The 13,744-nt window shown below is 33.3% G+C and overlaps 1 protein-coding gene across 2 annotated transcripts; it reads left to right on the top strand.

The window, feature by feature from the left end:
- Positions 1-6,035: 6,035 nt before the first annotated feature.
- Positions 6,036-12,950, top strand: LOC101252293 (transmembrane 9 superfamily member 5). 2 transcript variants are annotated; one of them, XM_004241273.5, is made up of 7 exons: positions 6,036-6,315; positions 8,708-8,748; positions 9,201-9,789; positions 9,901-10,032; positions 10,897-11,053; positions 11,140-11,624; positions 12,262-12,950. In XM_004241273.5, exons 1-7 carry the CDS (start codon positions 6,167-6,169, stop codon positions 12,476-12,478), a joined length of 1,770 nt encoding a protein of 589 aa, XP_004241321.1. In that variant the 5' UTR covers positions 6,036-6,166; the 3' UTR covers positions 12,479-12,950. The 2 variants fall into 2 exon arrangements, with proteins under 2 accessions (XP_004241321.1, XP_010322438.1); XM_010324136.4 differs by having other exon boundaries at positions 6,057-6,315; positions 11,140-11,518.
- The last annotated feature ends 794 nt before the right edge of the window (positions 12,951-13,744 follow it).

The raw sequence follows: 13,744 nt of genomic DNA, 5'->3' as shown, positions 1-13,744 counted from the left end.
AAATTCTCTCTTGTTGTCGCTTTTTAACTACCTAACAATTACATATATATATAAAATTATGTTTTGTAACTTAATGATAAATCCTTCCAACTTCTTGATAATATTAACTAATACCCCCCTTTTACATATTGTAGTACACATGCTAAGGCGGAGCTAGAATTAACTAATTTTCATCAAAATTATACACACATATTAAGAAATTTATTAAATATATATAAATAATATAAAATTTTGAATCTGTTTCTACACGCACGCCTTTATATATATACCTTTGATCATCAAAGATAGGGTGCCCCTACCAATAATTGCTTCCTAAACCAATGATTGGAGTTGGAAAAAAGGGGAGAGATTCCATATAGGATTTGGTATGCATGCATTTGAGTGCTAAAACTTTTTATTCTTAATAAAGATTAAAATCCATGTTCTTCATGTGGAAAATTGTTAAAACACTTTTGAGAAATGAGTTCCTTTTGGATCTAACATTCTTTCTTCTTTTTATTCATGGAAAATTTATTGATTTGAATCATATCTTTAAGGTATTATTCTATGGCATTAATTACTAATCTTTTCAGATTAGATTTAATCAAATCATTGCTTGTCACTTAAGCATGGAATTAACTTACAATTTGTTAGTATATTATATTTGTTGCGTGACATGTTATGTATCATTAAAATTAAAATTCCGTGCTTTATCGTCTAGGTTTATTCACTAATTTTTAATCTTGTGCAAGTTATTTCCCCAGTCCCCACCCCATAGAAATAAAAAATCAAAAAATAAAATATAAAAAGAAGAATATTCACAAGCATTAATCTAGTCTACAAAGAAATGTATTTTAGAAAAAGAAAGAAAAAAGTGGGATAAAGAAAGGGACAATTCCGTAAAATCAACTCCCACAAAATCCCCTAAAAATACTCTTTAACTTTCTAATAAGAACAAGGGTTGTAACGGAGTAATAAGTACTTTTCATTTTTGACTAGAGATTTCATATTCGAGGTACAAAATCGTCTTTTTTAGGAACCATTAACAAATGATTTGTTGCAATTTCTCAACTATAGACTAGTTCAATCTTCAAATATTCTTTCCAGTTAGTACCAAAGTCCATGATGTACTTGGAAAGTTCCCCTCCCCCCCCCCCCCTTTTTTTAAGTGATTCTTCTTTACCCTTTGAACAAGTCTTGTAACTAATTGAACAAAGCATTACATAAGCTTAAAACCATAGAACAAATCATTATAAAAGAGTAGCAGGGCCATGGTTCATGCATATATAGAGAATTTGTATTAAATTTTCAGAACACATTATATATACCCATGTTGAATACTGCATGTACAATGACTTTTTAACTTGAAGTGTCATATGAAGTTTAGTGGTATTTGAAACTCAAATACATACATATTGCTTTCCTTATACAACACATCATTGACAGAGCATATTTTACACGGATGCCTAATCGAATACATACTTGTAACTTCCTAATACTATGATCTATCAAAGAAATTTACAATATACCTGCAATGCAGGTAACGGTCATCTTCCAATTCAGTTCCTTGATGAAAATGCATCCCCTAGAAAAGCAAGTCTTTGGAGAACTATGCATCAACCAATTCGATGCAAATTATCTGTTTATTTAACAGCTCCCGTTATTGATGTGGAAAACAAAGGTACCATTCCCCTCCATGCCTATTCCACATGTGCAAGACTTGAATCAACTCGGCCCCTTTTATGAAGATCCTTGTAAGCTAAACAGGCATCCTAAAACAGTTATGAAGTATACTTCATAGGGTATAGTGATCAAACATTGTTGAATACGAGTATATGGCAATAGAGTTTCAAACCACCATCACAAGCAGTGGATCAGGGGATAAGTCCTGTTAATGAGCTCAAATCCATCTCTGAGAGCAGAGAAGCATAATGTAAGAGGGGAAAAGCATATAATGTAGAAATATGTGAACTGGAACATCAGCCAAAGATTTTTAACAGCTAATGAAACACAAACATTTAAGAGAGTACATGCATCTCAAGAGACCTAGGCGGAATCACAACTAGACTGGCTATACTACAAAAATGGGATACTAAGGTAGAAAGTAATGCCTGCAGTGTGCCCAAGGCAAAACTACGTCAACCAGTACAAGTAGACCGAAGAATGAGCAGGCACAGCAGATGGAACAGCATCAACTGCTCGCGAGCCACTGCTTCGGTATAGTTCAGTTGCTGGAACAGTATCAACAAATTGATAGGTATCAGATGTAGAGCTCCTGACAGCAACATCATTGGGTTTGGTGTTTGGCAACCACGTAGAAATTTTGGCCTATAATTAAGCATCACCAGCTGTGGTGTTTGGCAACCACATAGAGCCTTTCAAGTATGGTGGAGGCCTATAAGCATGGTGTTTGGCAACATTGTAGACGCTTCCAAATATGGTGGCACTACAATAAAAATAACTTTTAGCAGCATTAAATATTGATACTAATAAAGAGTGCTAAAGTCTTCACCGGCATTAGTTAAGTGTCATTAGAATCATTGTTGCTAAAGGCTTTAGGGGCATATACAAAGAGTGACAACGACCACTAAAAATACATATTTAGCGGCAATTAATAATTAAATGCCACTAATAATCATTTTTGTTGCAGTATGGAGGCCTATAAGCATCAGCAGGCATAGTGTTTGATAACCCTGTAGAGGCTTCAAGTATGACGAAGGCTTATAAGCATCACCAAGTATGTTATTTGGCAACCCCGTAGAGGTTTTTGGGTTATCCCACATCGGAAGTGGAAGGGGCTGGTGGTCAAGCTTTTGGATTGAGAAGGCCCAAGACCACCCAACATTGGTATCAGAGCCCAACTTGTCAACAAGTCTCAGCCCACCGGATCGGAAGTGGAAGGGGCTGGTGGTCAATTTATAAGTGTGAGGGAAAACTCAACCTTTGAGCTAATACCACCCAACAGTTTCCAAGTACAGCGGAGACCTGATATCCAAACATCCAACTCCAAGCAAACCTCGGGCATCAATGTCATAATATTTAATCATGAAAATTATAAATATAATTTAATTTATATTAAAAACAATTTTAATTTAATTTTTTAAAATAATAAAAAAAATATTTTTACTTTTTATTTATACAACTTATAAAATTTCTCTTAACTTTTTTATTTTTACAAAATTACTGTATTTAAATTATATTTCATATTCGTTTCATATAAAAAGTACAAACACTAATTCATTGTCATCACCGTAAACCGTCATTTGCAATCACACCTAATCATTGTTACATTGTTACTCACTCTGTCTCATTTTATATGACAATATTTGACTAAATACAAAGTTTAAAAAATAATAAAGATTTTAAAATGTTTACCAAATTATTCTTAAAAAAAAGTAAACTCATTTTTTTTCTCTTCATAAATGTATTAGAGTACTAGTTTTACAATTAAGTGGGACCAACAAAAATAAAAAAGAAATTATACCTTTAAATACTTACCATATAAATAAATGTGACATTCTTTTTGGACTGACCAAAAAGAAAATGATGCAACATAAAATGAGACGGAGAAAGTATTTACAAAGAAAAAAAATAATCACATTATTAGTCATTACTATCATCAAATATTTTAATGTTGAAAAAATAATTCATTTAATTATTTAAAATTTAAATTTTATTGTAACAACTAAATGTTTAGATGTATATTCATGTTCATGTTATTAAATCTTAAGACACGTCTTAATATTCAAATCAATTTAAATTAAAATATCAATCTGTCATGAACTAAAATCTCATGTCATGATAGCACCTACTAAGCTAGCGTTTGATCATAGATTTTTAAATATTCTTGACAAATATTATTTTGGTGAAATTTCACCATGTGTTTAGCCATAGTATTTGGAAAATATATTTCACTTTCTTAGAAAAAATATAATTTATACCCATAAATTTTAAAAATATCCAAACTAACCATAAGTTTGTATTATACGAGTCAATTGAATTTTTTTTTACAACAATAACAAAAAGTGTGCATGACACTAGAGCAATGTGATAATTTGGAGTAAGTGCAACAAACATCATTTCATACATCGTGAAGTAGACAAAACACATGACTTTGTTGTCTTGAGTCAATTGTTCATCATTTTCATCAATAACCATATTATTATTCAACATTCATAAAATATTTCATCACTACTTTGGAATTAACGTAAAAAATTATGTAATACAATGTAAGCAACAAATATAGAGAGTGTTTTTGTATAATATAAAAGTTTGAGATAAAATTTCAATTTTTAAAAGATCACAAATAATGAAATTTAATCCAAATATTAAAAAAAACTAGTATTTGAAAATTTGAAATATTTACTAAACATATTTCTCAAATAATGACAAAGTATATGAACAAACACTATTTATCAAACTTTTCGTCAAATATTATTTGAAAAAATCTATGACCAAACAGGCCCTAACATTTTGTCAAAATAAAATGAATCCATAATCCAAATCAAAAGTAGCCGGCTATCATGCGAAAGATGGTGAACAAATACAAAAAGCAAAAGGAGAAGAGGGAGAACAAATTATACGTACAATACTCCCAAGATATGATATCGATCGGTAATCAAGCTACTAATTACAATAAAAGTACAGGATTAATATAAAATGAATTGTCTCTGTATACAAAATAAAGGCTAGCTCGAAAAAAATTAGAGGGAGAATGACAACTTCGAACATCTTGAGCTCACCCTAGGCATCTGAGCCACAAATATTGTGCTCGAAGTACACATCAACGATGAAGACTCATACTATCTGCAAGCTTACTTTAATAATTTACCCTTTTTAATAATTATTTATCGTAAAACATTTGCCTTGCTTTTTTTTTTCTTTTCTTTTTTTAATTTTATGGAAATGAAGTTAAAACACACGAGATTGTATTTTTTTTCTTTACTATGTTCTTCGGTAATTTGTTCACTAAAGTTTGGATAAATAAAATAAAATTATCTTAGTATTTTTGAATTTTGTGATAATTTAAAAGTACGTTAAACATAGATTTTTTTTTTAATTTTATAGTCTTAAAATGTTAAAGTAGGAAATTGAAATTAAGAAATTGTAAAAGAAAAACAGAAGAGGTGTATGTAGGTGTTTGGTCATGCTATATTGTATCACGATATGGTATCGTGAATAGTAGCATAGTCAGAATTTTCAATAAGGGGGTTCAAGATTCGTAAAAATAGACACGCGGAATAGCTGAAGGGGGTTTGATATCTATTTTGTATACATACAATATTATTTTTAACTATGTATAAATAGTATAATTTTCCCTCAAAGGGGGTTCGGAGACCCACTTATGTCAAGGTCGCTCCGCCCTGATTGTGAGATGGAATCAACGTTTGGACATGACGATTTTACGTTGATTCCATCTCACGATTCCATATTCTCCAAAAACCATGATATGGAATCATATTGAGAATATCATATCATGATTTGAGATATTCTAATACAAAAAATTGATTCACAGTTTTATATATGTCAAAATAACTCCACATTTATATCTACTAACCATTTATTTCACATACCAATAAAATTAATAATCATATTATTACTTTTTAAAATTTATTATTCTCACCAACATAAAATTTATTCTCTCCAAGATTTAGTCACTTTAACTCACACTTTACGATTATTGAGTAATAAAATGTTGAACCCGTGAAAGGTGTTTCATGTTTACTCAAATATATTGATGAAATAATTACTTAAGTGGAGAACAAATAGTTTTATACTAATTTACTATGCGATTTTATAATTTTTATTTAATTAATTAGATTGAATAAATAATTAGGGTTATTTAAATAGTTTTAGAACTTATGAGATTTTTATGTTTATGAAAAAATTTATAACACCAAAATTTCATATTAACAAAACTTTAATTTCATTTCATAATTTTATATTATGATATCATATGATTTCATATCATAATACCATATTACATGGCCAAACGGGTCCTAAATTGTATTTTGGGGGTTATTTTTTCAGAAACTTTAAAAAAAACAAAATAAATTCAGAAATTGTATGCCTGCCTTAGTCCTTACTGGTTACAGTGTTGGTTGAGTTGACTATTTAATTAGAAAATCAAATTCCTTTCTTGTTTATTCAATTGAAGAATTTGTGTTTCTTCATCTGGATCGGGTAAATGGGTCGTATGATTTCTCAGTTGGTCCTACCATTTCACTTGCTGCTAATGCTGGGTGTCTCTCTGGCTTCACTAAATGATCATCGCTACAACATTGGAGATGAAGTCCCTCTTTTTGTCAACAAAGTTGGTCCTTTGAGTAATCCCAGGTATTCCCTCAAATGCAGTTTTTTCAGATTTTCTTTTGATTCCGTGAGGAATGTTGTTAAAATTGTTAAATTTTGTGCTGTTATTGACAATATTTGTTGCCATTAATCAGACTTGTTGCCGAAAACCTCTTCCTGTCACCTGAGCTAGATCCAGGATGTTTAAATATCCCTCTGTCCCAATTCATAAGATACTTTTCTTTTTCGAGAGGCAAATCGTTTAAGTTTGATTGGCAATTTGCACATGGAGCATTCAAATTTTTTGAAATGAAATTTATATATTTGTAAACTATTTATAAAAAGTATTGGTCACAATAATTAATAATTCAAAATGTTTACTCGAAATCCGAAAAGTGCCACATAAAATGGCACAGAGGGAGTACCATTACACTGGTTGATACTTGTGACAGTGACCATAAACTTAGTATAAATACATACATTCAGCTTGGAAGAGAGGTTCAACTAATAATCACCAAGAATTTTATATAAAATGTGCTGCTACTAAGGATAATTGAGTTTTAAGGCTTCAGTCTAGCCACTTTGAGAAAGGCCTAGTGACCAAGTTTGTTAGGCATGGTTTCCCAAATTGGAATACACAATGTTCAATTTTGTTGTTCGAATTGGTCTCAGGAGACGTCAAATTAGTTGATTATTTAGATTAGAAAGTGGGAAGTAACGGATGTTATGTCATTTGCCAAGGACAAAGAGACTGATGAGGGACTATAATTGGTCTTGAGTGCTTCTATTCTTGAAGAGGAAGATAGTCATTGGTGGCATTTCCCTAAAAGTTTGTCTTTAAGAATCATTTCTATATCCTTTATCCATTGAAAAACGAATTGCTTAAACTTGAATTATGCAAAGTGAAATAAGTTGTCATGTCCTTATATGGTTTTGACAATCCTCAACCCTCGGGCTAGTTTTTGGTGTTAAATTAGAACTTATGTCTATTTTCTCAAAATGGTAACAAAACCAGACTCGTCCTTATTATTGATTTACCCAATATTGGGTTCTGATGCATGACTGAGCTACAGTAGAATTTAGGGTTCGGCAGAGCCATGTAGTTTTAGTCTAACCCCTGTATTTATGGTAAGAAATTCACTTAATATTTATAGATAATTTACGAGAACCCAGTAAACAAATAGAGTAGTGGTTCAAACCTCATAAACTTAAAATCCCGAATTTGCCTTTGCAGCCAATGTTACATTGATCATGCATCACATGTTCCAGTCCTAGCATGGGTAAGGGGTGCTAAGGGCTATGTAGCTCGGACTCTTCAAATATGTCAACGGGTGCGTGTCGGATTCGCCAAAAGTAGTGTATTTTTGGTGAGTTCGACACAGTTGCGGCATCAAAAGTGAAGAGTCCATGCAACTAAGGCTAAGGGTCCCATATTTGTTGAGGGTATGGCCTATTGTCTTCTTCTGTGGTTGTAGCCTTTGACTATCCTCATCTCATGAGCTAAACTTTGAGTTGAGTTAGGTTAAGGTCCATATTTTTAACTTATTGCTCCTCATCTTTGTGGCAAATTATTTTTTGACTTGCAAGCTTGATATGTTTCAGAGAGAAAGAGATTTTGTTCATGGTACACATATTTTACAAGTCCTCAATACATGTTGGAAGATTTGACACTTAATTCTTTTTATAAGTTTAGATGGTAATGGCCAATGGGTATTAGATTCCTAAAAATGTTTTGTATATCCACACTTTTAAACATGAATTTGCTTCTTACTTGGATCTTTCCTTCTTCTTCCATGATTGTATTTGTTAGTGCTAATTTTTGTGGTATACTTCTGAACGTTTCTCTTTTGGATCATCTTTCGTTGCGGCTTTCTTTCTTCCCATTTTTGCTTTCTTTTGCCAAAAAGAACTATGAGATCTTTCAGCAAAATGTATCCTCCTTAGGAAGTCAATGATTTTTTATTTTTTTTGGGCACTTGTTGATATCTTCCATGGATTTCCCAGGCTATTGTGGTACATGCTAAAACTTATATGTGCTACATAAATGAAGCTGTTAGTCGTCTTGAAGAACTTTCAGCATCTGCATTTAAATGTGTTCAAGTTTCAAGGTCCCCATTCTCTTATCTTTTTCTAAGCATGAAATATTTTCCCTTTTTAAATTCCAACATAGACCAACATATAAGGAAAATTTTTCTTTCTTTTTAGATGGAAGCTCTCCAACTCTGCATCTTCCATTGATATTTTTTTTAGTGGCTTTAGTAATTCTTAGAGGGTCTTTCTCATTCTTGTGCAAACTTCTATGTAATTTGAATCATCAAAGCAAGGACCTTAATGTAAAATATCCAAGTTTTCTTGCTTGCTGAAAAAGTAAAATGTCTAAGTTTTCACCCTTGCAGCAGATAATCCTGATATTCCTATATCTGTTATTCTTTTGCAGTGAAACATATCAATATTATGACCTGCCATTCTGCCAGCCAGGTCAGCATTTTTAGCTTGCACTTGAGTATAGTCGATCCCAACTAGTTAGACATAGTTGCTTTGTATCTTGCTAGGGTACTGTCATATTTTCTTGCAAACATGCTTTGTTTTTCTTTGTGTTGAGCTGTGGGTTTATTGGAAACAACCTCTCTATCCCCACCAAAGGTAGAGGTAAGGTTTGCGTACATCCTATCCTCCCTAGACTCCACTTGTGGGATTATACTGAGTGTGGTTGTATTATACAGAGACACTGTACTATTAACTTATTCTGCTTCTTATATACTTACATAAACTCAAAACGTTATTACTGGTTAGACCAAGGGCAAACTGTGATGAGAATATTGGTACTGTTTTATATATTTTGTATTGGTATGACTGGTAATCTTTAGAGTTAGTTATGTTAAAAATTTAACTACTTTCAAGAATTTTGACCTTTTAGTTTCACTTGACAGGTGAGCTGCTTCCAGAAAAGGAATCCCTTGGGGAAGTTCTGAATGGTGACCGTTTAACCAATACCTTGTATCAGTTGAAATTTGGAGTGGAGAAAGATGGGGTTGTCCTGTGCCACAAGAAGCTTGATCAAAATGATGTCTCAAAGTTCAGGACTGCTATTATTAAAGATTACTACTACCAGATGTACTTTGATGATCTCCCTTTCTGGGGATTTGTTGGGAAAATTGAAGATGAACTCTGGACCCTGGATGGAAAGGGCCCCAAGTATTTTCTCTTTAAGCATGTCCAATTTGATGTCCTTTACAATGGAAACCAAGTCATAGAAATACATGCTCTCGGTGATCCAAGCAATGTTGTGGATATAACAGAAGATATAGACCTAACTGTTACCTTCACATATACTGTACGCTGGAATGAAACATCAATTCCATTCGAGAATAGAATAGCAAGATACTCGAGGGCTTCGGGAAAACCAGTGAACCGTCAAATTCATTGGTTCTCGATAATTAATTCAATTGTTATTTCTGTTCTGCTGATGACCTTTTTTGCTGTGAGTATGATGCAGCGCCTTAAGAATGATCTGAGAAAGTAAGCCTCATATCATGCCCATTTTTGCTAATGGCACAACAAATAATCTATGTACATGAAAGCATCTGAAGCTGAAAGCACTGTCATCATATTTGTATGACTGATATGCAGATGGTCTAGCGGTGATGAAGAGGAAGACAAAGAAGTGGGTTGGAAGTACCTTCATGGTGACGTTTTTAGATGTCCACCAAACATGCCTCTGCTCTGTGCAGTTATTGGTGCTGGTACCCAGCTATTGACATTGTAAGTAAGCTCTTATTGATCCGTCAGATGACTTCATAGTTGTTTATGCCGTTCATACGACAAGCGAGCCATCTTCTATTTCTTTTGTGACTTAAGACTAGAAGAGAATCTCTGTGCATAAGATTGCCTGTTTGATATCTAGCTCAAGATATTTTATCTCTAGGCTGTAGGTTAATATTGTATTACATACCCTCTAAGATCCAATAATAAGAAAAGTATGAACCTCATCATATATTCAACACCATCACGCCAAAAAATGCAGATTCTGAGGACATCTGTTCTTTCTCAAAAGAGAAGTTTTGCTTTCTTCCTTGGAAGCATCTTTTGTTCTTGACTTCCTTCCCAACCAGATTATCCACGTGATACTATATGCAGTAGACTTCGACATATGTGTCCTTGTATCCATCCTCTGCCCTTGCCAATAAACTCTTACAATGCCTTTAGTCATTTTGTGACAATGTTATCCCAACATTATGTTCCATGGTATCAGTATCAGCATCATTTATCTTCTATATTCTGTATTGTTCCGGTAAAAGTAAGATATAATGGAAAGATAGCTTTGAGGAAATGTTGTTTAACCTTGACAATTAGAGCTTAGATATTTTGAAAATATATAGTACAGAAGGTCTTGTAACAAGATAATGTAAAGCTTTCAATTTATGAATTCTAAAGATAATGTAAAACCTTTTAAGCTCTTTTTTGTATTTTCAAAGTAATCCATGTGGTTTCCATTATATGCGAATATTTTCCATGTATGGGTGGTCCTTATTGCATGATTATGTTTGACCTATTTGTATTACCTAATTGATCATGCAAGGCACATTTTTTGCCTTTGGTTAACTGCTTCTTCTGATGCCCATACAGGTTCTGCTGCTTATTTATATTGGCGTTTCTTGGTGTCCTATATCCATATAATCGTGGAGCTCTCTTGACATCCTTGGTCATAATTTATACCCTTACATCTGCAGTTGCAGGATACAGCTCTGCCTCCTTCTACAGTCAATTTATTGAAACTGGATGGGTAACTTTCATCAACTTCCTTCCAACTTTTTATTTCTCTAATTATTGTTTATTCAGGAACTGAAAACTTTTTTTTTTAACCTCTAGGAAAGGAGTGTTACTTTCTCCGCAGTGCTCTTCCTTGGACCATTCCTCGTACTGCAGTTTTTCCTTAATTCAGTGGCGGTATCATTTGGAGCTACTTTAGCTATTCCATTTGGCACCATACTTGTCATTATTCTTGTTTATACCCTCATCGCTATTCCACTGCTTGCTCTTGGTGGGATAATTGGCTATCGGCGTAGGTCTGAGTTTCAAGCACCGTCTGCCACAAAGAAGTGTGCAAGAGAGATTCCATCGCTAGCTTGGTACAGGAAGACACCTGGTCAAATGTTTTTGGCTGGTCTTCTACCTTTCAGTGCCATTGTTGTTGAGTTACACCAGTTGTATTTTACCCTTTGGGGCTACAAGATTTCAACTCTTCCTGGTATTCTTTTCTTTATGTTTATAATCCTTATACTGCTCACTGTGACCCTAAGCATTGGTTTGACATATATTCAGCTGACAGTGGAAGATCATGAATGGTGGTGGCGGTATGTATCAATTTGGATCTTTCTTTGTACTAATCATTCCTAGGGACTGCATGCATACATATCTCGCCCGTTACTATTTTCCTCACTGCATAAGCTACCTTCTTGTGACTTTATGACATTAGTGAGTGACTCATCGAATCATGGTACCGTGAGAGGTACTGTGTGTTACATGAGAACTGAATGACAACTGAGTATTGTTGAACACCAGATGCAGGACACTAGAGTTAACAAGAGGTCCCTCTCTTTGGGACCAAATCCCACTTTTTTTCTGTTCATCAATTACAGTTAACATCAGTTTTGACATTCATGGTAGTTGTCATTCTGGTAATGAAATTGAACTCTTTACATTTATTAAATTGGGAGTGCCAAATAAGTTTTACTTGGTGAGTTTGGTGTAATTGTTCTCGAAGTTGTAACCCTCATTTATACTGGATCAATATATATGTTGAGCAAAATGTGAACCCAGATTCAAAAGAATTTTAGGTTCCCAAACAATTGTTAGCAGATATCTAAGAAATAACTGCAATGTAGCTTAATTTACTAAGTTGCTGCTTGCTATTCATTTGTTCTATTTGCTAGTTCTTTCACAAAATCTGTGGCTGCCTCAGAAAACTGATCAATATGGTACTTGGTGCAGGTCTATTTTCCGTGGGGGCTCAACTGCTGTATTTATGTTTGTCTACTCCATATACTTCTATTGCAAATCAAACATGAGCGGAGTCTTGCAGACTACCATCTTCTTTGTATACAACACTTGCATATGCTATGCATTTTTCCTTATGCTTGGAACAATCAGTCTCCGGGCTTCCTTGATGTTTACTCGTCACATCTACCATGCTGTAAAAAGTGAATGAGAGTCCTCCTTGATTGCTACTTCTTGAAGCACTCTTCAGTGATCTATGAAGTTGAACAAAAAGGGTTTCCATTTTCATGCTTGATATCATTTTACAACCTCTTCAGTGATAGGAGAAGCTAGACAAAATGGAAAAATGTTTCTTGTTTTTGGACATATGAGCATTGACAGCAAAACTAGCAGAAATGTCAAATTGGAAAGTACTCGGCATCCCTATATGAGCTGGAAATATGACTAGAGTCCAGATGTTGGATGAAACTATGTAGTTACATTTTTCTGGTTCATGTTCTCAACATCAATTTTAAATTTTAGCACTGTCTGGTAGTTCATTCTGCTTACTGTTTGTTGCTATACAGCTGGGGTTTGATTCGATGGAAGTTGTTTTGCAGTTTATGGAGCCATTCTATCCATCAACTATGTGAAAATACGATGAAATCTGCATATTTTTTAACTGCTCAACACTTCAGATTCCACATTCTGTTATCATACTATGCTAACACAAGATTTTTCCATGAGACAACTCCATAGGCATTGGACGGAAGTTGCTGGTAGGGTTTTTCGTGATCTTATTAACAGTATCAATTAACGCGAAACAAAAAAAAATAAAAATTGTTTCTCATATATAATATTCACATTTCACACTTGCGAGTTGAAACGTCAGAGGATTCTTCCTTTTATTTTTTTAAGCATGGTGAAAACTGCACCCTGCTTTTTTGCAAGTACAATAGCTAGTCATGAGAACATGTTATTAGAACAATATCTCATGTGAGACGACTCTTTTTAGGTACCAGGAATTGTAAGTGGAAAGGGTTACATTAGTTTTAATTAGCCAATTTCGGAGTCAGATTTTGTAAGAAAATTAAAATATAAAGAAGTAAATACACAAAATCAAAGAAATCTAACATCTACCATCAATAAATTTTTCTTTTTCGAAGGAGATTCGGATGAACCCCTTGCTCTCATCTAGATTTATATATGTTGTTAAGGTCAACGTCATATACAATATAGTCTCATTGTAAGTTGTGATCATGACAAACATTAATTAAGAGATAAAATGATTGAATTATAATTATTTTTTTCTTAACAATAAGAGTTAAATGTTAAAATATAACAATCTTTTCATGTTAATTTCCCTATTCATTAATGATAAACATATTTTACTTCCACGTTCATAAACGAACGTGATTATCACTTCCAATTTTTTAAAACCTAGCTATGTTCATGAAAAATTAAAAAAGCTAGAAATAAGTTTAAAATGTGACAAATA

The sequence above is a fragment of the Solanum lycopersicum genome, chromosome 6 (assembly GCF_036512215.1).
Source record: "Solanum lycopersicum chromosome 6, SLM_r2.1".
Lineage (NCBI taxonomy): Eukaryota > Viridiplantae > Streptophyta > Magnoliopsida > Solanales > Solanaceae > Solanum > Solanum lycopersicum.
Note: the sequence above shows the minus strand (reverse complement) of the source record. Positions and strands in the feature narration are given on the sequence as shown.